Below are 26259 nucleotides of genomic sequence, written 5' to 3'. Positions count from 1 at the left end.
TCCCTTCTAACGGATTTCTTAGTGCGTGTGTTCATTAAACAGTGCGAGGTGGTCTGTCTTTTCCTAACAGACCGAGTGAAATGTTGGTTCATATCCAGACAGTCTTAATGGGCCAATCCAGTCAAGATGCCCTGTGAAGTAGTGTTCAAAAAATTCACCTGTTACACAAATAATGACCCAGCTTAGCCAGACCAGACGCTTGCCCGGGAGCTAAGGGGTAGACTGCTCACCTGTCATGCCATCCAGGTAGTCATACAGGGGAGTCATAAGTGAGCAGATCCCCCGTCATTTCTCCCCTCCACAGGCTGTCATGCCGTGGGGGTCAGCGGCTCACCTGTACCACTATCTGCCTCGGTAATCACGGCAGGTAACGCCCGAGGATCGAGGTCCAGTTCTTCGTGGATCGCGAAGGCGCTGCTGCCGCCACTGACAACCACGGTCAAGCTGAGCAACAGTCGAGATGCACCCCACCATCCCCTCACCACCTTCATCCTCCCGCTGTAGACACACTGGCTTCTCCTGGGTCACGGGTTTACTGCATGACCTTTGAATCCCTACGGCCTTCAAGGATGAATATCCTTCACCAACGAATGAATAGGATCAATCCGAGGTCACTTAGCGGGAGAGAAGGCGATCACTAACCACTCGTACAGGGCGACACTAACCTAACATGACGTTACCGTCAACTTGACACAGAACCTGAGTGACCTTGATCCTTGGAGTGTTTGGCAACACCTTCCTGGGTATAGCAACACTCAGCACAAAACAAGTGGTAGTGTTGGTCACGGGTCGCACGCGCTACGTCAAACACAGCCTCATATACAGCGCCTGGCACTGGTATTATATAATGTTCTGGGGGAAAACACGGTTTAGGGGAATAAAACAAATATCAAAGGGAAATTATTCGCCATACTCACGTTCAAATGTGCATAAACAGTTATTTGTTTGTTTACATGTTTAAGGCACGGGTCAATGAACAGACCACACAGGATATTGAATGAATAGAACCTAACTTTCGTTATAGGAAAATTTTGGCATTATGACATTTCTCAATCTGCATACATATCATATATATTGTATATATATCAATTCTTATCTATTTACGTGGGCTACCTAACCAATAGTAGAATACATCGAAAGTACACCTATACTCTACCTACGGAGAGTAATTATCACCGAATATATTAAGTCATCCTTAAAACAGTCTTCTCCTGGTCTTGCACACACACACAGAATATATATTCTATATAACCGTTCTGATGTGACTTCACGTCCTGAAACTTTGCTATGAATACTTATTGACGCTTCAGGCTACTGAAGTGGTTAGAAAATGAATATGAACGAAGGTTTACACATCCACTTAAAAGGTATGACGACTCATCACGACCCTGGTTGCCTCCCTACTTATAGAGCGGTCAACACAGCTCACTTATTATGAAACAAAAGTGTTATCGTAGACTATTTATCACAACAGAAGAGTCAATATTCACAGATGTGCGCTTTAATTCCTCACGTAACTTCCTGACTCGCATGTTAGGTATCCGTAAACAAACGGGATAATTTTGTACCAAAAGGACACGTCTTGTATAATGAACTATACACAGGGTGTTGCTTGCCGTTTACATGCGCATTACGGCAATATTTCCCATTTGTAACAAAGTGCTTGTACAACTATCCAGAACCGTTGCAAAACAATGAGATTTGCCATAACTTATTTTTCCGTATCATTTCGTTCCTTTCAAAACTCTGGCGCGCTCCATTTCATTCTTAAGGTACACCATTTTTCGCTTATGATTTCATAGTTTACCGTATTACAGCCAATGAGATCTTTATTGTCGAGATGTATTCCCTTACTGCCATAGAGATTGCTATCTAGCGAGTGGTTTATTGGATGTCATGTTCGATCTCGCCTCTGCCTATTTGCTAATCTAATTAAGGCATCGAATTTCTCATCAGAACAGTGTGCGAGTCCCTGTTACCAACTTTCCTGTCTCCATCTACTTACCTACCTACTCACTAATCGAGTTTCCTACTTACATGATCAACCACCATCATACCTACCCACTACAGTATTACCTACATTCCTAACCACTTAATGCATGTAGTTAACATTCATCAAATAACATTCACCTTAGCGAGAACACAAATCTACACGTACTTTCTGGAATCCACAGTCCACAACTGCAAGATAACTTGCATGTTGTGAATATCCAATGATCATTGTAAACGGTGATAAAAGTTATGTAACGATGTTTTCTCCCTCCTGTTGCAGACTCTGAAAATGCTTGCACGTTACCGGGATTGCATTTCTATTCATGCTTAAGTTCCGAGTGCTCTTAATTGCAAGATAATGTGTATACATCAAGTGTAATCCATTGGAGAGATGCTGCAATTAATATATATTACGATCTTTCTCTTGGTAGTAGACAGCCACCTGCCAAGGAGTTCCCTCGATTACCACAGCTGGGGGATCGAAAACGTTAGTAAGCCATCACTTTAGTGGCTGTAAAGTTTCATTTCTTTGGTCCCAGGGTGTCTCTTATTCCCTAACACACGTCTGATAATGGCTTTCAGTTTTCCAACCATAAAAACTAAAGTCTCACACGTATCACTCAACACGTAACTTACGGTTACGCTATGAAACGAATTTTTTCCCATGACCGCTACGCGCATCCCATACCTTTAGGCAAAATCTAGTCTTAATATTTGGTTGGGTCGTGTCCTCTTCTCCAAGAAACCTGTTATTCTCCAATTACTCGCTTCGAAAAAGGTTAGATATAAAGAAAATGGTTTTGGCCAAAATAATGCCTTTATAGTCTTCACATCCACTCATAACTGACAGGTCTAGGCCCCCCCTCTCTCTCTCTCCCCACAACCCAACTCACACCATTAACCAACAACTATATCGTGTCCTATTTTGGAGATATTCTATTACTTGCACGGCTGAACCATGTAGATGGATATGATGCGTGCGCGCGAGCGTGTGGTGCGGGGAAGGGCGAAGGGGTGTAGGCCTGGGGTGACACCAGGGTTGGTTCAAGGGTTGCCTTTTGAAGATATGGATGTCCAAAATGACAATGCTGCTGGATGGAAGTGATTACAGAGGTGCTGGGTAGATTTGATAATGCCATTGGATGGAATTTATTGGCTAGAACTGATAGTGTCGAATAGAACAGATGCCAATAGGATGCTATACTTGCTTCGAGTAGAACGTATGGTACACAGTGATGGGCGTCTGGAATTGGTTTTCACCAGTATTGACAAAGAAATGGCTGCTTTGGACCATTCAACTACTTCCGTATTGAAACTGGCTTGTTACCCTTTAGTTTTATGCATTTATATTCTGACTTCAGTTACTCCAGACTATCAATTGGGTTTGAATTTTGAGTAAACTTTTGGCGAAAAGTTTACTTTACATAGTATTTCTTTGTTTAGTGTATGGATAATTCATTGCCGAGGTTATTATGATTTAAGCGTCTTATTTCAAATGGATATATTTAAAGATTTTACATTTCGTGCTGAAATCTAAGATCTGGGATAAATTAAACATACCTTGTTCTAAAACTTTTTTATCTTAAAAAGTTATGATACATATGAGGGAAGATATCTATATCTTGTACCTGGAAGCCTCTGTTTCATATCTGCTTACATCTGGAAAAGAAAAAATAATCTTTGAAACGGACTACAATAAGTCATGAAATTATACTTTGCAAAGAAATTAACGTTGAGAAGTTTGCAAGTAGTTTTCGGGATCTTTCATTTTCAAGCTGAACTTTGAAGCAAACGTGTATAAAAGACTAGATTCATTTCATACGTGAATAGATCAATCCTTCCTTACCAAGCCACAGATCAGTCGCAGACGTTGTATCTCTGGAGGTGGCCAAGCTTTGTGCACTCGTACTGGAAGCAGGAGTCGTAAGGATCTAGCCACTTCTTTCCTATCTTGTGCTTACCACCGTCCTTGTCCACACACACCTCCAGGTCGACAGACGATAAGGATTCAATATGGACACTGTGGGAAATATTCTGATAAGTACCAGGTCAGGTAGAAGGCAAAGTAGATATTTGCTATAACTTTATGCTTGGGTAGACTGCAAAGAGTTTGTCTCAGATGCCCTGAATTATAGCTATATTCTTGATTTGGAGGCATTAATTCACTTTTGAAGTAACCAGTTTCTGTGGGTTAAAGAAAACTATGCAAACTAATTAAAAACCAAAAAAATTAGGTGCAACAAAAACCTATGCATATGTTGCAATTTCAACACGATTTTTTTTCTGTACAGCCAGACCCTTTATCATACACATTTCCTCATACCTGATGAACACACCTGACTATCACAGTAATAAGGTACACCAACACCATATACTCTACCACAGTGTAAACTTACTTGTATGGTAAACCATTAAATGGCAAGATAACGCATGGTAAATATATATCAAAATTTACAATACTTCTGACCTGCAGTTCCATCTTGGGCAACATTCTCCCTCTGGTGTATACTCTACGCAGTTCTTGTGTGGAGGCGGGTAATGCGTACAGACTTCGTGAGTCACATTGATGCCTGCCTCAGTGCACACCAGTTTGGTGCATAGGTCTAGCTGCCATTTCTTTCCTAGCGGGTAGTAGTCTCCTGCCTCATCGAAACACCCACTGTAAGGTAGTAAAAAGTTTCAAGAAAAAAAGAAAAAAAAAAAAAGCTAAATTTTCAACCTATAAATAATGAAATGGTAGCAATATGCATAATCTTTAGCAGTTCTCAATGCTTTCCAGCCTTCGTCATGTTGACCTTACGAGGATGAAGCCCGTCATCTCAATCAGTTTGAAGACCCACTTCTGCAATGATTATAGATGCTCATCTAAGATTTTGTTGGAAAAGCAGACAAAGCTAATCAGACATTTTTCCCCACCATTGGACGAGTCTTTTTACCTTTAAAACTCGTTATTCCATAATCGTCAAATATACAAAAGCTATCAGAGAAATATGAAACAATCGGTGGCAACGTTTACAAAAATTACTGCGACAACAACATGTTATTGTAAATCCCTAATACTTTCTGGCTCACACGAGAACAAGCAGGAATTAGCCCTAGTGGAAATTGGCTTTGTATTTTTATAGAGAACTTTTCAAACTATCTGCAAGTCAAAGTTTGTCCACAAATTAGTTTTAGAAACTGATAAATGAAACGCCATTTTAGTTATGTACGTGTTCTGTTATAGCTCATTGATCATGTTACGACCCTTGAACACCAAGTTACGACCCACTGAGCACCATGGTACGACCCTTGAGCATATGAAGGCCTTGCCTTTGGAATGTTGGTCAAGGGTGCCATCATAACATTGTATTCAAGGGTAGTGCAGTCTTCAAGGTTTCAAAGTGTTTCATACAAAAATCGAATATATGGACGACATAGCCGATCATTTCGTAACAGACTTTGTACTGTGTGAATACTGTATTTCTCCGCTGTCAATTGCACAATCCATTTAAAAACTTTGCTATATAAATACATTTGGCTTTGCAAGCCATGTTGTGATATGCAACTCACTACGTGAATTGCTTAATTGAAATCCCCTCCGGGGTCAACAGCACTCTGGTTCAACACGTCAGAGCAAGAGGGTTTACAGATATGGTGGGTCTCGACCAGACTCCTATCCATGTGGTTTAATTAAACCATAGCAGACCAATGCAGATTATATGGTTTAGACTTATAGCCGTATTCACCACAGGAGCACCACCACCAGACAAATTAGTTCCAGGCTAGTCTATGAAAATATTAAGACAAAGCAGTTGTTCGCAAAATCAACCTTTTCTTGTTTAATGCTTCTTGTGTAGTACGAGATTCTCTTAGATTAGGTTCTTCGTTGGAAGTGCCATGCGATAGAATTAATGATTTTCAAAGTATGGGCTTTGATATCAGCAAGAGTGAAATTCTTATCAATCAAGATCCCTTATTTGAAAGTAAAAGTGTTTATGGAAACAAAGAGGAACTGGAACTCTAAGCGAAAATGTAGGAAGCGATCAGACTCCGTTCCCAGTAAAGGTATCGAAAGGGATAAGACAACCAAGTACTCTAGGAGGGAACACGCATAACACGTCTCATCATTACTAGAATTAGCTTGCCGGAAATTGCGCATTAAAACTAAGCTGTCAAAGACTACAGTCTGCTACGTACTTCAATAACTAACCAGTCCCACGAATCCTCATATCGTGAGCTTTGACTGTAGCAAGATTGAATACCCTAGGCTACTTCTAGGCGAGTTTAAGATACCATAGAAAATATGAAGTATCTTTGGGGAACAAGACTTCTTGGTCAAACTTTGGTATAAAATACTTATTAGAGGTGCTGAAGACTGTACCACACCCTAGTCACACTTACAGTGAACAATTTCTGATGTACGACAACTTCCCTTGCATTTTTTTTAGGCTAACATCAAGTCTTCATTTTCCCAAACCTCTTGGAACAGGTTTAAGAGATTCAGAAAATCAAATTAAGGCAGTCCAACGATACGAGGCATTGGTAAACAAGAAACCATCAACGAAAATGGAGGCTACCATCTCCGTCTCGCCTGTAGACGAGAACCCCCAAACATGTTCGACCAGATAAAAGTTTCACACGTCACTCACCTGCAGTTCCAAGTGTTGCAGCAAGCCAGGGGAAGTTTATATGGTATACAGTCCTCGGCAGGAGGTCCACTACACCTTACTGTCCTGCAGTCTGGTCTGAAACAAGCAGCTTTACATTAAAAATCTAACGTTTCAGGTCCGAACGTATTTGTAACAAGTGTTATTCAAAATCAAACCGTTTAGGCAAATTCACATTTTCATGGAAATATATCCAAGAACAGTTCTATGTAGTACCTGAAGCTGTGGTCACTTCAGTAACAAGATTCTTTTACGAAAAGACGTGTCAAGCACAGCAATACTGGCATTGCCTTTAACAAGCACCATTAAACATTGCATAATGGCAGGGTAATTTTTCTTCAGAAATCGTTGGGGGTTCGAAGTTTTCATCTTTTCATAAAGTGTCTTTTAGAACAGTAAAAGGGTGGGGAGGCTTTTGTCATTTTTCTCCTGTTCCCGTCGTGGTAGAAAATAAGGTATACACAACCACTGATAAATGCCACGCTTCAGTTTCAATGGCAAGCCTGTGTACTACAGTCTCGTTCAGATGAACCATCAGTCTTGCCCAGTTTGCAGTGGTTATCAAAAGCTTTTCCAAGGACTAGATTAAAATTATAGTTCACGTATTATACTAGGAATATCTTCACCACGCAGGGTTCGAAGATTTCTTTTAGTTTACCAAAAATAGTAAATACACAGTTGTAGATATCCAAAACCTTCCAGATCTCAACATTTCCTTTAGTTTAAGGACTTTGGTTAGTACAGAAGACACCTAAAGCTTCCCCAAAGTTAAACGAGTCTACCGGAAATCGGTTAGTACACAAGATTAGGAAAAACGTATCTAGAGATGTATTGTACTAACCCACACTTCCACTTGGCACAGCAGTCGCCAGTCTGGGGTGGCAGTTCCTCGCAGTTGGGATGAGGTTGGTCTATACACTTCACCAGGATCGTCCTAATCCCTGTTGGTCGACACTCGTGGCTGATGCAAGGGCCACTCTTCCACTTGCTGTACAGCTGATGATACTGGCCAGATGTATCGACGCATCCACTGTAAATATGGTTTTAATTTCGATTGATGCGCGTGTAGGTGTAGATCATGAAATGAAGAGAACCAAGGGTCGGTCTCTAGTTTCGATATATAACCTTTATCTTAACATATTAGTACAGGCAATTTATTGCCTAGTTAAACAAGTGAAAAATTTATTCACCCGCTTCCTTCCCTTATGTCTAATTTCTAAACAGGTAGACTAACAAAGAAAATGCGATAAAGACTAAACAATTCGGTTATAAGCAACACCTTTAAATGTATGCCTCATTGGGTGAAGGCAACACTCAGTCATCGCTTTCGCAAAACTATTCTTAGTGTAAAGCGTGTTGAAATACCAGGGCGAGGGGAATGATTGTTAGAGCGTTACGTAGGAGCTTAGCCAGTATGAGCTTTTGAGGTATTCACTCGACCAGTATATACACAAGCTCTTAGCAGCCAAATGAACCAGAACATTTTTTATCGGTCATCAGAACTGGTAAAAATTTTACAAAACTTATAAAGTTGAACTCATCGGTTAAGTATTTCACAGTACTTCTAAACCAAATTGACGAGTGTAGCAGTTAACTATATACATATTTCAGGTTTATATGATAAATTTGAAATTTCTTTGCCCGCGTTCATTGTTATTTTAGATTATCAATTTACTTTTGCTACACATGATAGTAGATCATTGAACGTCTTAACATACGCAAGAATTCTTAAAGTAAACTAGATGAATGAAAGCAGAGCTCTTTCACGAGAAGGTATCTTCCACACACTATACCCATCACCCACCTGCAGTTCCACTTAGGACAACATTCTCCCACTGTACTGTACTCAATACAGGTAGGATAAGGAGGGCTCGTCTCCTCACACTTGACGTGTTTCATGGTAATTCCCTCCTTCTTACACACCAGAATGACACAAGGATCATCAGAATACCATTCACTACCTAACTCGTGGTAAACGTCTTTCTTGTCGAAACAGCCACTGCAGAGTAGGGAGAGATGTGGGTTACAATAAGGATAGTGGTGTGCACTATCACGGAAGCTGATATAGCAGTTTGAATGTCTGCTTTTCAATACTTTCAAATCTATTTTGTACTAAAATATAATTATCAATTGATGGTTAACAGAACTTTAGCTCTTAAGAATAGCAGATCTTCAAGACTTAGGCAAAATTTATTTTTCTAGCTGCCGTCGTGGCTTCACGATATGCAAATAGTGATTGCCTGTATTCTTTACCTGCATTTCCATTCGGGACAACATTCGCCAGGAGGAGTAACCTTTTCGCAGGTGTGGTGTGGCGCAGGGCCAAGGTAGCAGTCTTCATGGCTCTTTTGTATTCCAGTCCTCGTGCAGACGAGAGATATGCAGGGCTCACTCTTCCAGACATGGTACAAGGGATGGTACGTACCAGCGTCGTCAACGCAGCCACTGCAAAGTGGAAACTTGTATAAGGATAGAGACCGATTAATTTCAAGAATCTTAAAACATACATGTTGGTGATCGAGTTCAGATTCTAGTTACGATCATGGATTGACCAGAAACCTCACCTGCAGTTCCATTTTGGACAGCATTCTCCCTTTGGTGTATATATGTAGCACCCAGAATGAGGTTTGAGAGTCTCCTCACAATCCACAGGTTTTCTGTCTATTCCTCCTTCAGTACACACGAAGAAAATGCAAGGGTCGCTCGTACTCCACTCATGACCCAACTCATAGTAAGTCCCATAGTCATCAAAACAACCACTGGAAAAATATAATTATCTTGTGGGGTGAACTTTTGATGCAATGCATTCTCTCGTTTAGGACAGAACTATTAGACAAACGCATTTTGGATATAGAGACAAACCCATGCATACATGGAGACTTGCCATTCGTCTTATTACGTAAAACAAAGTCAATCTTTTTAATTTTCATAGTCACTAGTATAATGGAAATCATGCTGGTTTTATATACCTAAATTCACACCTTAACTGCGACCAAATGAATCCAAGCAATTTAATCCTGCCTCACATTTCTTAAAGTCTCTGCGTCCCAAAGTCAGACAGTACTTGAGAATTCTAATTTCATGCGTTTGTCGTTTGACCATTATGCATGTTTGGCCTGGCCAATGTTGAATGGCTGGAGTTACGAAGAACATGGGGTCATCCTTTGTATAAAGTAGGCTAGAGCATATGTAGACAAACTTTTTTCTTTACATTAAAAGCTGCACGTTTAGCAGACACCGCTTTCAGTTCAAAACTAAATCCAGAGTTACCTACACAGATCTCTAGAGTTGCACAATGTAGTCAATTTAAAAACCGAATTAATGGGAAGTACTCTCGACACTATAGCGTAACAGACAATATAGGTTTGTCAGGCGTATTGCATAGTCTTCTCCTCACCTGGAGTTACTCCTCAAGGTATTCTGGTGGACTAAGAACGAGTGAAACGTTGTTCACACACTAGAGAACAGCAACAAGTGATCACTACCACTTGGGCCAAAGTAACGTCAATGATCAAGGTCCAAACCCGTTCAGATAATCTTCGCAATTCATAATCCTCTTAATTGCATCCTAAAATACACAGTTCATCTATTCATACGGGACAACTCGCCAGAATATATTTTAGTTTTTGGGAGAATTAAGTGCCACAAATCAATCAACATTTCGCTTGCCTATGCTAAACTATGGCATCTTAACAGTCAAAACGTAGAACAAACTAGGAAATAACTATACTGCATTTCATCACTACACACTTGGTCAGAGTGGGAAGCAGAGTTACCTGCATTTCCACTGAGAACAGCACTCTCCTGGTGGGGTGAATTTGTGGCAGCTGTGGTGTGGTGCAGGTCCAGGACGACACTCCTTATGCGAGGTTTCAACGCCAGTTTTCGTGCACTTGTGTGTGGTGCAGGGATCAGACCTCCAGACATCGTGTAAGCGATGGTACGTACCAGCGTGAACACAACCGCTGTAATAGATCATCATAATGCGAAATCCTCACCTTGTGGTAACTTTTGACAAGTCTAAATCTAAGGAATATATTCCATCTTTAAAGCACATATACGCAATCTACAGAGAGACTTTCAGTACGCAAAAACGCGTATAGATTTATTCAAAACAAGTTTAGTAAAATAAATTTGATAGATATGAACTTTGAACATATTCTAGCAGATGTATTTAGTCTAGACAAACCACTTTATATGTACCCTGTTTAACTTAACACTTTCGGTATAGTTCTATGTATCTTAAGTCAAACTCACCTACAGTTCCATTTTGGACAACATTCACCGTCTGGAGTATATTCATAGCAGCCGGTATGGGGTCTGTTCGTCTCCTCACACAGGACATGTTTCTGATTGATACCTCCTTTGGTACAGACGTGTAGGATGCAAGGGTCATTGGTGTTCCATTCACGACCCAGCTTATAATAGTTGCCATAGTCGTCGAAACATCCACTGTAAAATTATGCTGCATGGTAGATTAATGATAGTAGGCAAGAATCAACGGCATGGACTTGTGTGCATGATGTAAGCATACAAAGTTCTAGAAATTCGGGCTGTAACTACGTACCATTATTATGACAATTTTTTCTGTCATATCGACATATTGCCTTAATGAGAAAACATCTATGCGATCTCCAATATACAGGATATGTTGATTAATGCAAATTGGGTACATTCAAGTAATTATACAAAACTGACAAGTCTTTACATTTCCCTGCACGACATTACGTCATCTTTTGGCCACAAATGGAGAAGCGCCGAAGTGGCGCAACATGTGCATGCTATACAACGTGTGGATATAAGAATTATGACCAAAAGAACTGTCATTTTTCCTTGCCTCAATCATAGTAGGGTTCCTGTGGTCTATCTCGAACAACTGGTTTACCTGCAGTAAAGGAGGGAAGTTAAACCCAGCCAAACTGGGTTCAGGCTTTACACACCCGAGCCATACAGAAAAACCAGGAAACAAGACTAGACTCTCGTTTTTGTATATCATACTTCAAGAAAATTGAAATAACCGAGCCATCAGAAGCACACGTGTCTATACCATTCACTCTGTACAATGACGCAGTCAGCCTCGAGGGACGGGGCTACAGAAGGGATTGGAAACTGGTAAAGGTACGTGACATGGAGAGAGAGAGATGAAAGTTGTATTAGAATGCTTGCTACAAATGCTGTTCGTGGTAGAAGGATGCTTGCTACAAACATTGAAGTGGTAGAGAAATGCTTGCTACACATACTGTGGTAGAAGAATGCTTGCTACAAACACTGAAGTGGTAGAGAAATGCTTACTACAAACACTAAACTTCAATTCACCTCACGTACCTTTATACAAGCTCACACTGCCTCAAATTCTTCCTTTTTCCATCCTTTTCACAGGGAAGCATTTGGGTGGACAAACTCACCTGCATCTCCATTTAGAGCAGCATCCGCCAGGAGGGATATACTCCTCGCAGCTGGGATGTGGTGCAGGTTCTGGGTAGCAGTCCTTACGTGTCGTCACTATCCCGGTCCTGGTGCACTCGTGAGAGGTACAGGGATCTGTCGTCCACACGTCATGGAGAGGGTGGAACGCACCATCGGGCGCGATGCAACCACTGGAAAGTAGTTCTTGTTCCACTTAACGAACGATAACATTGTATTACTACAAATGTTTATATATACAAACATACCAAATCAAAACTACAATGAAGCGCTCGAATACGAAGAAAAAAATGAGGAAAATCAAGAATGTTTACGAATTCCTAGATTTGCACGAAATACTAAAGAAAATTTAAATATTGCTTAGTATCATAGTCTTTAACAATGGTTATATACACTGAGCTAGATAATTGCCACTTGCCTGCAGTTCCATTTCTTGCAACATTCACCCACTGGTGTGTATTCAAAGCAGCCAGAGTGAAGTGGTTTAGTCTCCCCACATATTACAGGTTCCACCTGAATCTTTCCCTTGGTACAAACGAAGAATTTGCAGGGGTCACTTGTGCTCCACTTGTCACCTAATTCATGGTAGTGGCCATAATCGTCAAAACATCCACTGCAATGACAATTGGGCTGGTCAACATAAAGGTAAAAGACCATCGGCTATATCAATGGTAAATATAATTTGAAAATTTCAGTACGATTGTGAACATTTCTACATCGTTTAGGAGAAGCTTCAAGAGCCACGATTTTTTTTTTCATGCTCAAAGTCAAAAATATACAGTGCCTTTTCATGGAGAATTATTTTAGCTAACTTAAGACAAGCAGCACCCATAGAAACACGTCTGCCAACACATCGGAGTGGAAGACATTTCAACAAAATACATATCTCTATACACAAGGTCAGTTTACGACAGTGGGTGGAAAACACAGTCTCGAGTTCCTGTTGTAACAAAAAAAAAAGTCCAGAGAAATTTTCATATACGTTCTAGTGGAGGAGGAATTGGTACATAGGTATGGGTCGCCTGTATCTGGGGAAAAGTGTTCTCCAAATCTTATTTGAAGTTTTTCAATACATTTATAAGAGCATTCTACAAGTGGAGTTTACCAGCAAACGTGCATACGAGAAATTTCATCCACAGAAATCCAATAAAAACACAGAACGTGACATTACGAAAGGTCGTAAAGTTGAAGCAGATTTTGGCCTTTTTTTTTTTGTAGGCTTTCAATCTTGCATCAGCTGGTGAAAATTACAGATTGATAACACTGGAGTGACGGAAGGGAGAGGACAAGAAAGAGGCAAGGAATCTAAGGCAAGGGCTGGGAAGAGGAGAGGACAAGACGAGGTTAGGACACGGAAGGTGACTGGATCAAGAGGAGAATGTGATGGTAGTGTTCACTACGACAGTAGGGCATTAGTGAAACTGTAGTTCATATCTAACAGAGCTAGATAACCCCAGAAAAATCTTTACTGATCCACATCCAGATATCAAGACTAACCCTCGTATGACAAGTATAGGAAATATATTAAAAAAAAGTGACAAGTTTATTTCATGGTCAATCTGGAAAAGTTTAAAATTTTTCCGCGCCTTAAAAAGAATCTGTTTAAAGCAAAATGGTCAAAATTTAAGAAAACTCTTGTGATAAGTGATCATTAATAGTATCAGTGTTGGAATCCAGCCATCTTAAAAACTTTTCACCACTTTAAAGTTGGTATATTCTTTTATCAATTTACCAGTTGCACAACATTTTCATCATATCTTATGTACTTCAACTTATTACACACACGCATGAAAAATCTCAAGCACAGACTAGTGTCAAGTGTACGTCACGTGAACTATATACCAATATTGAAGTGGGCGGTCACAAGGCGGGAGGAAAGATAAAGGTTTTGGAGGCATCAAACACCGTGTGGAAGGCGAGAGGAGAGTCTGACTGGGTAAATGTGGACATGATAATCATATAATCTCTACTACAGGATGTAACTGTACTTGTGTGAACTATCATTACTGCAAAACAATCTAGCGCCAATCTGAAACCCATTTTCAGTCATCAGAAATTACAATCCAAGTCAACATTATCACACGATGTTTAAGATCAACATTCCCCTCTAGATAAACTTCCCGATTATCATACACATGAATTTGAGCAATTAATCAGAAACTGATACAAGAGAAATCTCATTATTGCTGCCATTTAACAAGACTCTTTTGACGTCAGTTTTATAACTTGACTGATGTCAATGACCAGATCTCATCTTCATGTACACTGTAGTAAAAAGCACCATTTTGATACGAGCTTACACGAACCTTTTTTCCATTTCTGGGAGAATAATGCAATTTGTGCTAAATGAACAGCTTGTCAAAATGAACATCTTTAACAAGACATCAAACCTTTTAGACTTCCTAGTTTTAGATCATAAAAGTATATTTGTCCTAAATATTCAGTCATGATTCTAAAGGATTAGATTTCAAGTGAAAGCAGAATTAAGAAGAGAGGAATTAAGAATAAGACTACACTTGCGGATAAGGTAAACGCTCTTTGTGCAGTTTAATTACTTGGATTTTTCTCAGAAACAAGGAGAAGCGGCGCTCGAGTGCTCGGTTGCCGTCCATGTATTCTCAAGGCTTGATCTAGTTTTACCCAGCCCGGAGCCCAGGGAAGGAGGATCCATCCGGTTTAATTACATAATTTTGGAAGAAAAATAAATCAATCAATCTTTCAAACTTAAAACAGTCCTAATAATTACATCTAGTTCGACGAGCGTAACTAACAAACGGAAGCCAGCAATATTGTTCTACGTCGATATTGGTGGTCAAGTTAAACTTATGATAGGTAGACACTTGTCTCGGTACTAGATCAATCACATTATGGATAACGTTAAGAAAAAAGCAATGTAGAGGAAGATCCACAAAGTATTTAAGGACCCCTTCAAAGCTTTCAGCATCCGTCTTTCGAATCTGATGACTCCAACGATTTAACCTATTGAATTAACTCGAGTGCAACACTGAAGTCAATGAGTAGCCAGAGGATGGCCATGCCATTGTATTACCCACCTACACTTCCACCGAGGACAGCATTTTCCTGGCAAGACGACCTTGTCACAACTGTGGTGGGGTGCGGGACCCAGATGACATTCTTCACGAGAGGTGTGTATACCGTTTTCTTTGCAGACGTGCGTGGTGCACGGATCAGTCTTCCATACATCATGGACTGGGTGATGCGTGTTGCTGTAGTCGACACAACCACTGCAAATAAGAGAAACTAGATAACACTATGCTATATACAGTTTCTTCATGCTTCATTGCAGTTTCCCGTGTTTGCGAGGCAGCGCCAGGAGCAGACGAAGAAATGTCTCGCTTATCTATTCTCTAGCTATTTATAATGCACAATAAACCTAACTAATAACCTTGCTTTTATTCATATATTCTCAACCTTCTCATTTCACACACTTCCAAACTCTGTCACCAACTAGCAATTTCTCAAATTTTTCTCAATTTCATAGATCCCAAAATGCCTCGCTCGTTACAAACTGGAAAAACTGCAGCACAAGTGGACCAGGGTTCGATTCTCAAGGTTTGATAGCAAATAGTTTATATCATATATAACAAACATATTTGAGATTATGTACAACGTTTTAGCGCCGACAGACTCCATTTCAGGCAATTTGCTTTTATAAAACACTGTGCTCATTGACATGAGCATCTTGAACAGAAGCTTTACGCTTAACTTCCAACCTACCTACAGTTCCATTTAGGACAGCACTCCCCCACTGGGGTATACTTGTAACAGCCAGCGTGGGGAGGATGGGTTTTTTCGCAGTGTACCTTTCTTGTCTTTATCCCTGCCTTAGTACAGTAGAAGACTTTGCAAGGATCGACTGCGCTCCACTCGTGGCCAAGTTCATAGTATTTGCCGTAGTTATCAAAACATCCACTGCAAGAGTAATTGTAGCTCGTATCAAAGTTTGTGTGCACAGTGTTACCTCAAAGAACAGAAGCTCTTCTACATGAAGATTAATTGGTGTTAAAGCTTTTTGTGATTAAGTACATTCAAACAGCTGTACGAGAGATGCAAATGAAAGAATTTCTACAAGTTAGTGGTGGCGATAATCGTCAAGGACTTTACCCTCAAACAAGTTAACAAAAGTTTGTTTTTCATCGTCTTTTCTATTCGAAATTAAACTCCTTTTGAAACGATCATTTATGAAAACTTAAGAGAACACAAGTGGAATACTGCTATTTATATTCCTCCGAATACAAGCGGATGTATAAGCAGTGTTAATCATACTCTATAAAAGGGACAATGGTGAAGATTTTTGAGTTGTCCTGTGGATTAGAGGCAGGAAAAAGGCGCTATGAGCAATGTATATGCATCAAGTGGAATACTGGATCCTGTTACAAAGTATAGATTTATGGTGTGGTGTAGTGACGGTGACATTACTTAGGTACTTGTGGGGGGATTTTATATTTTCGCGAGTCCAACTCTTGACATCTATCAATGTCAACTGCATAACAAATGCGCATCTCCCGTGAATCTGAAGTAGATTTGGCTTCACTTACCTACACTGCCACTCGGGACAACATCTTCCCTTAGGAGTGTACTTGAGACAGTCTGTGTGGGGTGCTGGACCCAGGTGACACTCCACTCTTCTTGTTCGTGTCCCCTTCTCGGTGCAGAAGTGCGTGGTGCACGGATCACTCTTCCATTCATCGTACAGTGGGTGGTATGTACCAGTGTAGTCTACACACCGACTGAGAATTGTCGTAGTTTGTAATTAATCCATTGTGAATTTTTGTCGAGAAAATCTACGAAGATTATTAATGTAGTTTTAAGGCATATGTACACACAATTCAAACTCACCTGCAGTTCCATTTGGGACAGCAATCTCCCACTGGCGTGTACTCGTAGCAGCCAGGATGAGGAGCTGGTGTCTTCGTACATTGAACGTGCGTTTCCTTAATCTGTCCGTCAGTACACCTGTAGGTGATGCACGGATCACCCGAGCTCCAGTCATGGCCAGGCTCGCGATAGTTTCCTGCCTTGTCAACACATCCGCTGTAAAGGCTAAATATTAGAACCGTGTTCCAGCCATCTTGATGCAAAGAGGTTCAAATACTCCGAATATTACTTTAAAAATGACAATTGTAATATCAAGAAAATGTGTTCATGATAAAGGACTACACCAAAGAATTTCATAAATATTGATAGATTATGAGGAAATATTTATGACGAAAATGTATGAAAAGGAAAAGCACTCAACATTACATGAAGCAGCATGAAAAGGTCTTACGTTAGCCATTAGATCCAGCCTTGTTTTAAGTTTGAGAAAAGTGGAGATTCGTCAAGATCCCATACCTGCAGTGCCAATGTGGACAACACTCGCCCTCTGGAGTGTACACCTCACAGCTTGGGTGTATCGGGTCGTCCAGGAAGCAGTCTTGTATGCGGGTCACAATTCCTTCCTCCTCGCATATATGGAAGATACAAGGATGGGAAAACCACGAGCTTCCTAGTTCCCTGTGTTGACCATCTTCATCGATACATCCTCTGAAACAGTTTTATATTAAAATTTATTTGTAACGTTATCTAAATCATTCCACATCTTTAAATCTATAAAATTAGACGCAAAAAAATTTCCGTATCAGAATGAAGTGTACGGTATTCCAAAGTTTCGTTCCTATTCTGGCCAATTGGTTTATAGCTATTGGCACCCATGAAGTCCAAATTATATACATACATTCCCATAATATTACAAAAGCCACAATTATGACAAATCACAAATGTATCAAATCCTGTACCTGTATTTTTCCTTAAAACTGCTGAAATGTAGAGTGGCTTATGTACTCACTTTGGACAGTCCCACTCTGGGCAGCAGAGGCCTGGGATCTCGACACAGTGGCTGTAGGGCCGAGGAGGGCAATGCACTTCCAGTTTCTGGCAGGTTAAAGTACTGTTGGAGCAGCGACACTCGCGGCACTCATCCGGGAACCAAGTGGAACCCTGAGCACGAACCAGTCCAGTCTCGTCCACACAGTGGTAGTCGAGGCAATCTTCACACCACGACCCTTCAAAGTGAGGATTTATCGATTTATTAGTTTTTCTTTTCATCTTTCTGAGCAGCAGCAACAATCATGCTCACGTAGAAGGGGATTTTAATCTTACCCACAAATTTTTTTACTCAAATGCAGTTTGTATGGCTAGTCTAATAACGTTATAGTAGTACGAATTCAAAATGGTCCCAGTCAAGGACACAGGTTGTTTAAGAAACTGGGCAGACAGACTCTGGTCTACTTACATACTTCTAGATGTTTTGATTAGGACATACTTTTTCAGTCAATTATAACTGGGCATTACAAAGACTACACGACTGATCACGAGAATCGCAGATACAATACCTTCATGTACAGTTTTCATGTGCTTCAGTAGCATCATTTAAAGATCATCAAAGATGGTTTAGCTAGTGTTAGTAAGTGCTGCCAAAATGATTCATTCATTAAAGGTTATCAGAAAATATATTTAAGTCAAGGAAAGCTGCCAGTACAAATCTTTGCCAAGAAGGATAGTAGCTGGGTGTTTACCAACAGTGTATATGTAGCAAAACCAAGTTATCTGTACATGGGGACGAAAAAAAAAAAAAACGCATGCGTCTACCATTACGTTTATACACTATCAGAACGCATTAATCGCTCCACTATATGTATATGAAGGTTCAGGATTCTATTTACCTGTGCAGTAGTGTAGCTTCACAGGCACGATGACAGCTGTGAAGAATGGCGGAGTCAGAGCAACCTTAGCTGCGCACACCAGGTTCAGGCACATGTCTGGGAAACCTTCAGCAATGCTTCCCCAGTCGTAACGCAGACCGTTGTAGCAACAGCCTGTAAATAGGAACATTTCTGGCATCATTGTCTCACAAAGTCTTCTTTCGTCTGTGTGACAATGTTGGGTTTACATACATAAAACGTTTGTAAAGTTCCAGGTCTAAAGTTCGATCGTTACGCCCTGAAGTTTCAATGATATATTGAGGTATAAGAGGAGACGCAATTTCCAAAGTAGTTTGACTTGGTATATAATAAGGTTTCGAATTCTCGGTTTAGCTCAGTTTATGTTCTCAATCTCTTCCAGGAAAGTTTCCCCTAATAGCGCAACATCAAATGGACAAGAAATCTTTCCTTGACAGACAACCCACAAATTGCCACAAGATTTCCAGCGCTATATTTGAAAAGTGCAAAGTTACTAGAACTAATGTAATCTACAACAGAAGAAATTTAGAATTTTAGAAACCAAAAATTATTTGGGGGAACTCATTTTAATCAAATTCTAGGGATTCATACGGCAAAACTTGTGTAACTATAATCATATCTAGAATGTAGATTTGTCGAATTTCATTTCAGATTGTTGACTACAGATCATCACTCCAGCCTGGATAACTACTCTTCCACTCCACTGTGCCCAGCAGCCACTTCTACACGCCCGGCCACCTCACTAGTGGATCTTCTCCAGCAGTACCTACCTACAGACAACCTCACCAGTGGCCCTTATTCCTCCAGCACCCACCTCTAGACACCTGGCTGCATCGAGGACAACACCCGTGGGCAGAGCAACACTGGTTGAACTCCTGTGTCTGGGGCCTGAAGCGACAACACTCCCAGGCTTCGTCACAGTATTCGTCCACAACGTCATTATTGATGCCTGGAATAACAGCGAAAAAGATTCGTTACTTTCAATGTTGACTACATATGTCTCATTACAAACATTCATGCAAAGGTACGCTGAGGGAGTTGGAATAGCTACTGCACCATTACCTTTTTGGTGTTCATGGCAGTCGATGAGACAACACTCTTTCCTCTGGCAACAGTCGGCGAATTCCTTGGAGAACAGGCCGAACTTGCAGCACTCCTCCGGGTTCACACAAGACTTATGGGAGCCCTCAAGTTCCACAAGGCCATCTGGGATATCAAAGGTTAAGATTAATGTCCATCTTAGCTTCGAGGTCACTACGACCTCCGCATACCGACTAGTATATGTTGCAACATCCTACAAATTCAGGAAGATAAAGTATTTGTGGTCGAGAGGATTTCAAAAAAGTTCTGAAAAGGCCCCAAAACTATTTTACAAAACGAAGTGGATGCAGCAATTACAAAGTTTGAAAATATATGTACGTGTAGATGTTCCCCGGGGAGTCACACATTTTTAAGCCACATTTCGAACCCTAGACACTTAAGAAGTTTAAACCTCATGAATGGACACTCAAGTAGTTTTAAGTTTTGCTGTACAATTTTCGTCGATATAATATCGAAAAAGACCAAATGTTTAATTCCCTTTGCAACCATGATTACGAGATGTTAGAATAAGTCTTTATTAAATACCACAGTCACAATGCCCTGTGGTGTTTGCATTTGGGTCGCACATATATATTACTCAAACAGCCATTATTTCTGCACTGTACCTGAAGGTGTGTAGGTGTTTGGGCAATTCTTATCTGTGGTTGTACCGACAATCGACGCAAGTTACAGAAATTATCAAAATTCCTCGAGAATATGTAATCTAACGTGCAGAAAAGTTATCAAAATTTACAAGACGACTTTCAAAGTCCAAAGAAGATTTTTAGAAGTAAACTTTTAAACACTGTTTCCATAATATTTCAAAGGATAATTGTAACCGCGAAACTTTTCAAAGTCTATTTCTTAGACAATATTTGCCAAGTTCTCATTTAAGGTCGATATGGTTTTAACTATAAAGCAAAGCATTTCGTTTCGTATTGGCAAACTGGACATCATTCAATAAGCGTTCATGCCATAGTAGTATCTTTTGCGCATGCTCAGCCCAGGGCGACCCTTGGAGGCTTGTCACATGCAGAAATTTGATTCAGTAGCGGCAAAGTGTATGATCAGTGTGTGTCTACTCTATTTTCGATGTGTTAACTTTCGTCGCGGTTGTTAAACTCTTTATATACTTTCGTGACGCAATCAGCAAATTGCCTACATGTACAACAGACCACGCGAGTATACAGAGAAGATCTCGTTGCAACATACACAGCAGAGCCCAGCAGCTGAGCGACAGTAAAGTAAGTAAACTTTTTCAAAAGTTACTGTTGGATTTTCTGTATTTTCATGCGTCACGTTTTTCATCAAAATTACCCTCTTAGTAGTACTCCAGTTATTTAAAAAAAATTCTACTTTACTGGCGCGGAGAAAAATATAGAAAATCCTGCCAATATATTCTTTACAGTTAGAAAGCAATCATACATAGTGATGAAAGTGTATTTGCCTTAGCGTTGTTTTCTTCAGTTCATGTCGATGTTCATCTTTCGCACAAACCAATACCAAAGCAAATAACCCAACAGCCTAAAGTGTTTACTGCTGGTGTAGTTCCTTTAACAAGCAGATTATCGCGTCGCTATTCATGCTATCTTCCCTGCGTCAATTTTTATACCATGTACAACTTACTTTAGCGTCCCGACTTCAAAAATATTAGAATTTCCTGTAAATTTGTTGAATTTACTGTGGTAAATCGAGACTAAGGGAGATTGAACAGGATCACAAGCAGATTGCGGCAGGGGCCGTATGAACACGAACAAACGTGGATTTAATATAAAAAATGTGAAACTATAAACAGAATGCAAGAAACCCACCACCTTACTTAGGTATTTTCCTTATTCTGCAGAGAGTTTTTAGTTATCTCAAAGTTGAGACATTGTCGTATGTCAAAGGTTTGGAAGGCTTGTTCACACATGGTTCATTTGTAGAGTTCGCTAGATTCGGGTACCCCACGAGAGGAACAGACAGTTCAATAAAAGCAGCCAGAAAAAAATATAGCATTTTTCAAAGTAAATATTAACTTCGGCTGATCTGTGTTTTAGAAGTTCTGTAGGTTTTTTGATGTATAACTAAATTTTTACATTAACTTCACACCTTTATACCAGTCTACGTCAATTCATGTACCGTCCTAGTACAAGACGGTGTAACGTCTTGGTCAAATAGGTGAAGCGAATCCTATGGAGTCAATACACATCTATGGGAACGTAAAGTCTTATGTGGGAAAACCCAAGTCATTTCTATTGTAGAAAAATGGTTATCAGCTGCCAAGTAGAGTCAGATTTAGGTAAAATACCCGTTTAGCTACACCACTGCAGTGATTCGTGTAATTTAAGCTAATGTACTTAAGCTTGAGCATTTTACATTTAATGTAATCACAAGGAGAGAGTGGTGAATATAAATTATCAGGAAAATATAGACGATGAAAATGAATTATAAAATGTATGCAAGTTCCCGTACAAGCTGGTAGGAGAGAGAGACTATAAGATCGTATAGCATCAGTATTCTTTTGAATCGCTTGAATTGCTGTATAATGAAAACAGTTAGCTTACCGCATGTCGATCAGTTCCAGTAGTTGGAAGCTGGATCGTAGATACGTTTAAGCACAGACTAAATACTTCTTTCAAATCCTCGACTGACATTCCCACCTCCTTAGCTATACGAGAAGCATGCAGGTTATCCTCTTTGCAAAATCTAAGTCATCGTACCACATTAACGAGCTCGTTCTCTTCCACCATCACAAACAGCCTTGTTAGGACTGTCTGAACTCGAAATGTATTTACTGGTGCTGAACGAGTCTTACTAATAATGCTTCTACTCTCCAATTGTTACCGACACTTCAAAGAATATTCCGTATTCAAAGCAAGTTTCGTTATGTAGCTAAAGATAAAGTTCCGATATGTTGCTAAAGAAAAAAGTAAAATGCGTATTTTACCAGCCCCACGGAAGTTATGACTATCTTGTATGCAATTGATAGTCATTTTGAAAACCCTGGCTAGGAACACCCGACTCCCAAGGTTAGACAAGATAAATTAGAACATACCATCGTCCATTAAAAAATTTGCAGGGCGGAAACTAAGATTTCCCCTAAAATTGTGAATTACCCGGTCCAAGATGCTGCATTTAAAATATCAGCGGGGGCTAAAATGGAAGATTAGAATCTTTAACTAAAGCCATCAAAATCATAAGAGGAAAGAATGAATTACAACCAGTAAAATACCCTAAAGTTTAGCTATTCTGTTCCCAAACATCCGTCTAACATGACATGTTATTTACGATCGACTAGTTATTAGAACTAGCGCTACTAACTGAGCTACACTAAAGTTAGATTTGCAAGTTAATGTCACGGTAATCTTCATCAGCTCACCTGGCACAGGCAGAGAATCCGCTACATGAAGGAGAAACACCAGAAACAGAGGAACTAGCAGGGCCAAACTTCCATAGTTCTTAACTAAGGTCTTCATAATGTACCCGTTTTTTATATCTACCTTCATCTTCACGTACCTAAACTTAAACCTTGATTAACTTAACCAAAGGGAGCGCAGTGGTAGCTTAAAAGTGCGCGATCCATCACCGGTGTAAAGGAAGACTGGCGGTGCGTTTTCCTCGTGGTCTTACAACAGAACTTATGTCCACTAAGGTTCGAACCCCAAGGAGTGGTTTCAACACCTCGAGCTGGGCGCTAGTTGCTTCGCTACGACAGCATAGGGAGTTGGCGTCAAATGGTTTTCAAAGTGAACAAAAAAAGAGACAGAGTAAACCTTTTCGTATCTATTATTGCCCAAGCATCACGCCTGCCGTTGTCATTGGTTGAATTACGAAGTTTATCATCTTGTTTTTCGTCTTTATTTTGCTGAAAAGAAATCTGCAAGGGTCATAGATTTTGCTCTTTGGATAATCTCTTTTTCTTCATGTTATTTCGTTTAATATATGTATTGCTGCTAAGCAATGGGAGGTTCCAAATCATATACTAACAATTACTCAACATTGGCAGTCTATAGATTCTTCAAAATGGACTGTAATGTTACACAGATATAAATTAACGTTGATGTAATAGTGGTCATGTGTGTACTAAGTCTTATGGCTCCGTTTATGATGACAGATAACGTTAGGGTTGCGTAAGGGCTCGAGACGGTGCTCAAACGCTGCTTCAGACGTTTCGAACGGAGGTTCACCACGGTGATCACCTACAGCTTCGCCATGGCGGGAACTCCTCGTAAACGCTGGCAAACTAGTGGACAGTGCTGGTCCCTTGCTGTTTTCCAAGCGGCCGATTTCTGCGCACATTAAAATTTTTTTCAGGGGATCATTACGATATAATGTCTTCTGTATAATTTAGCACATAAGAGGCAGAGGTTACCACGACTTATGTAGCATGTTTGTGAACGAACGGGGGACATCCAATGATCTGAAAATGAATAAAGAGTAGTTTCGTTTTCTAGATTCTTCCTCTGTATCACCTGTAAACTGTAGTAATGAGAGGGTATTGTAACGTTATTCCAGGCCATATCTGGGGTGCGTTATGAAGAAAGGAAAGGTTATAGCTATAGAGACGTTTGTATAGAAACTATAACAAAAGATTTAAAAGACCTACAATTTAGGCCACAGATTGTCTGATGAGATATTGGCGCTGACGATGCTTGTTAAAACACTAATTTATCTAACTTATGAAAACAGATAAGACAGGATGTATTGACTGTGGTCATTACAACAACGACATTTGATCTTCCACTGCCCATCACTGTATCATCATCAGTTAAACACACAAGACGCAAAATGCTCACTTCCATTTTCGTGCTGGTGGGTTAACGAGAAAACATGTAGTACCGAACGTGATAACATTGTGTAGATTATAGTACAGAGGGGAGCATGGCGAGTGAGGGGTGGGAGGGCATCGGTGCTGGTGGTGATAGTGTTGAAAGTAGGGGATGGTAGAGGTGTTTGTGGTGATAATTGAGAAAGGGGGAACTTATGATGGTGGAGGAAGGCCTGGTGATGGTAGTGGTGGAAGGGCTCGCATGGTGGTGGTAGAGCCGGTGGTGGTGGCAGGAGGCGGTGGTGGTGGCAGGAGGAGGTGGTGGTGGCAGGTTTTCCAAGTGGTAGCGACGATCGCCCTCACCACAACAATATAATTAATCACTCTATTCCTCGGGTCGAACCAATTTTCGTGGCAACATTTTCCCTTTATGGCTGACCAGTTTACGTTAACATGGAGAGCGTGTGTTGTGATGGAGATAGGAAAACGTGGGGATGGATCAATGAAGAGGGGAGGGAACAAGACGTGTTGCACATAGTGAGGAGTGAGGAGGAGAGGTGAATAATGATGGGGCGTTAACGGTTTAGATAGATGGATTCTGCTGGAGGATAATGATAAAATAGCGTGTTGTTAGGCAGAGCTTAGGATATAGATGGTGGTTGAGAAGGAGGCTGATGTAAGCAGGGTGTTGTAGAGAGCAAGAGGTGATGGATAGGCGCTAAGGACGTGTGATAACGGTAGAGTGCTGAGGGGGATAGGGAATAGAGGATATGACCCAGAAAAAAGGAATATTATAGATGGGTTATCGAGCATGTAGAGGTGATAGGGAAACGCTGAGAGACTGGGTGGGTTCAATAACGTGTTAGACAGCGTCAGGTAATGAACAAAGTTTGTGTACGAAATTGTGATCATAGCTTGGTGTCGGGGAGCAGAGGATGAAGAAAGAGTCCCTCCCGAAGCTGTGTAACACAGACGTGCTGAACATAGTCTGTTGAAATTGTTCCTGATGTTGGTGAGGCTCTGGGTCGTGCAGAGGTGATGGGTAGAGGTGATGAGGCTCAGTGACTGGTAATTTACTTCAGTGGTTTCAGGAAGGTAGTGTACTCTGTTTAACAGGCAGGACAAATTGTTAGCCCTAATTGGTTTGTTTGTAAACATGTGGTGGACCTGAGGGGGTCATGCGTTGTGATACCATTACCCTCCTGTAATCTCAAACATCCCACAGACTTCTTCTCTGTTTGTTGGACCTTCTATTCTCCTGAAGATGTCTTCACAAATTTCCATGTCAGGTTTCACTACTTCGTCAATCAAAAGGGTCACCATTTAACTTTATAGGAGAAGAGGGACTTGCGTCACTAAATAGACCATAAAACACTATCCTTCGCCTAAGGGCGCAGACACACTAGGAGCTAGAATCACAAGTACAGCAGCTTTTGATCCTCTCATAATTCCTGCTATCAGATCAGAATAGGGTTAGTGTACCGAGCGGCCGCTAGATGGCATCTGATGCTCTCTAATACGCCAATACGAGGTACTTGAACCAATATACTCACTCGGTGGGTGTAGATGTTTTCTAGCCGAAACTGCTGCCACTCAGGCTTTAGAGTCCGTCACATTACAG

The 26259-nt window shown here is 40.5% G+C and overlaps 2 protein-coding genes across 3 annotated transcripts in view; both read right to left on the bottom strand.

Moving 5' to 3' along the window:
* LOC139765045 (kielin/chordin-like protein) overlaps positions 1-639 on the bottom strand; it is a 58545-nt gene extending 57906 nt beyond the window's left edge. For both annotated transcript variants that reach the window (XM_071692127.1, XM_071692128.1), the window contains exon 1: positions 335-639. In XM_071692127.1, coding sequence (XP_071548228.1) covers positions 335-491 — 157 coding nt within the window. In that variant the 5' untranslated portion in view covers positions 492-639. The remainder of the gene's footprint in view (positions 1-334) is intronic.
* A 2914-nt stretch (positions 640-3553) lies between these two features.
* LOC139765043 (kielin/chordin-like protein) lies at positions 3554-23483 on the bottom strand. The gene is made up of 22 exons (XM_071692125.1): positions 23250-23483; positions 19871-20014; positions 19623-19757; positions 18791-18943; positions 17914-18130; positions 17421-17612; positions 16926-17120; positions 16625-16816; positions 15804-15998; positions 15119-15310; positions 12484-12678; positions 12047-12238; positions 10899-11093; positions 10418-10606; positions 9206-9400; positions 8895-9086; positions 8446-8640; positions 7483-7671; positions 6624-6719; positions 4460-4651; positions 3839-4012; positions 3554-3651 (listed from the first exon to the last, which is right to left on the bottom strand). The coding sequence occupies exons 1-21, from the start codon at positions 23374-23376 to the stop codon at positions 3850-3852; spliced, it is 3735 nt and encodes a 1244-aa protein (XP_071548226.1). The 5' UTR covers positions 23377-23483; the 3' UTR covers positions 3554-3651; positions 3839-3849.
* Positions 23484-26259: the final 2776 nt, after the last annotated feature.

The sequence above is a fragment of the Panulirus ornatus genome, chromosome 52, assembly GCF_036320965.1.
Source record: "Panulirus ornatus isolate Po-2019 chromosome 52, ASM3632096v1, whole genome shotgun sequence".
Classification (NCBI taxonomy): Eukaryota; Metazoa; Arthropoda; class Malacostraca; order Decapoda; family Palinuridae; genus Panulirus; species Panulirus ornatus.
Note: the sequence above shows the minus strand (reverse complement) of the source record. Positions and strands in the feature narration are given on the sequence as shown.

Coding starts and splice junctions, on each gene's coding strand:
- LOC139765043 (XM_071692125.1), bottom strand. CDS start 23,376: ATGAAGGTAGATATAAAAAACGGGTACATTATGAAGACCTTAGTTAAG. Junction 12,239..12,483: donor TGCAAGAAATGGAACTGCAG/GCAAGTGGCAAT, acceptor ACTACTTTCCAG/TGGTTGCATCGCGCCCGATG. Junction 4,013..4,459: donor TGCCCAAGATGGAACTGCAG/GTCAGAAGTATT, acceptor TATTTCCCACAG/TGTCCATATTGAATCCTTAT.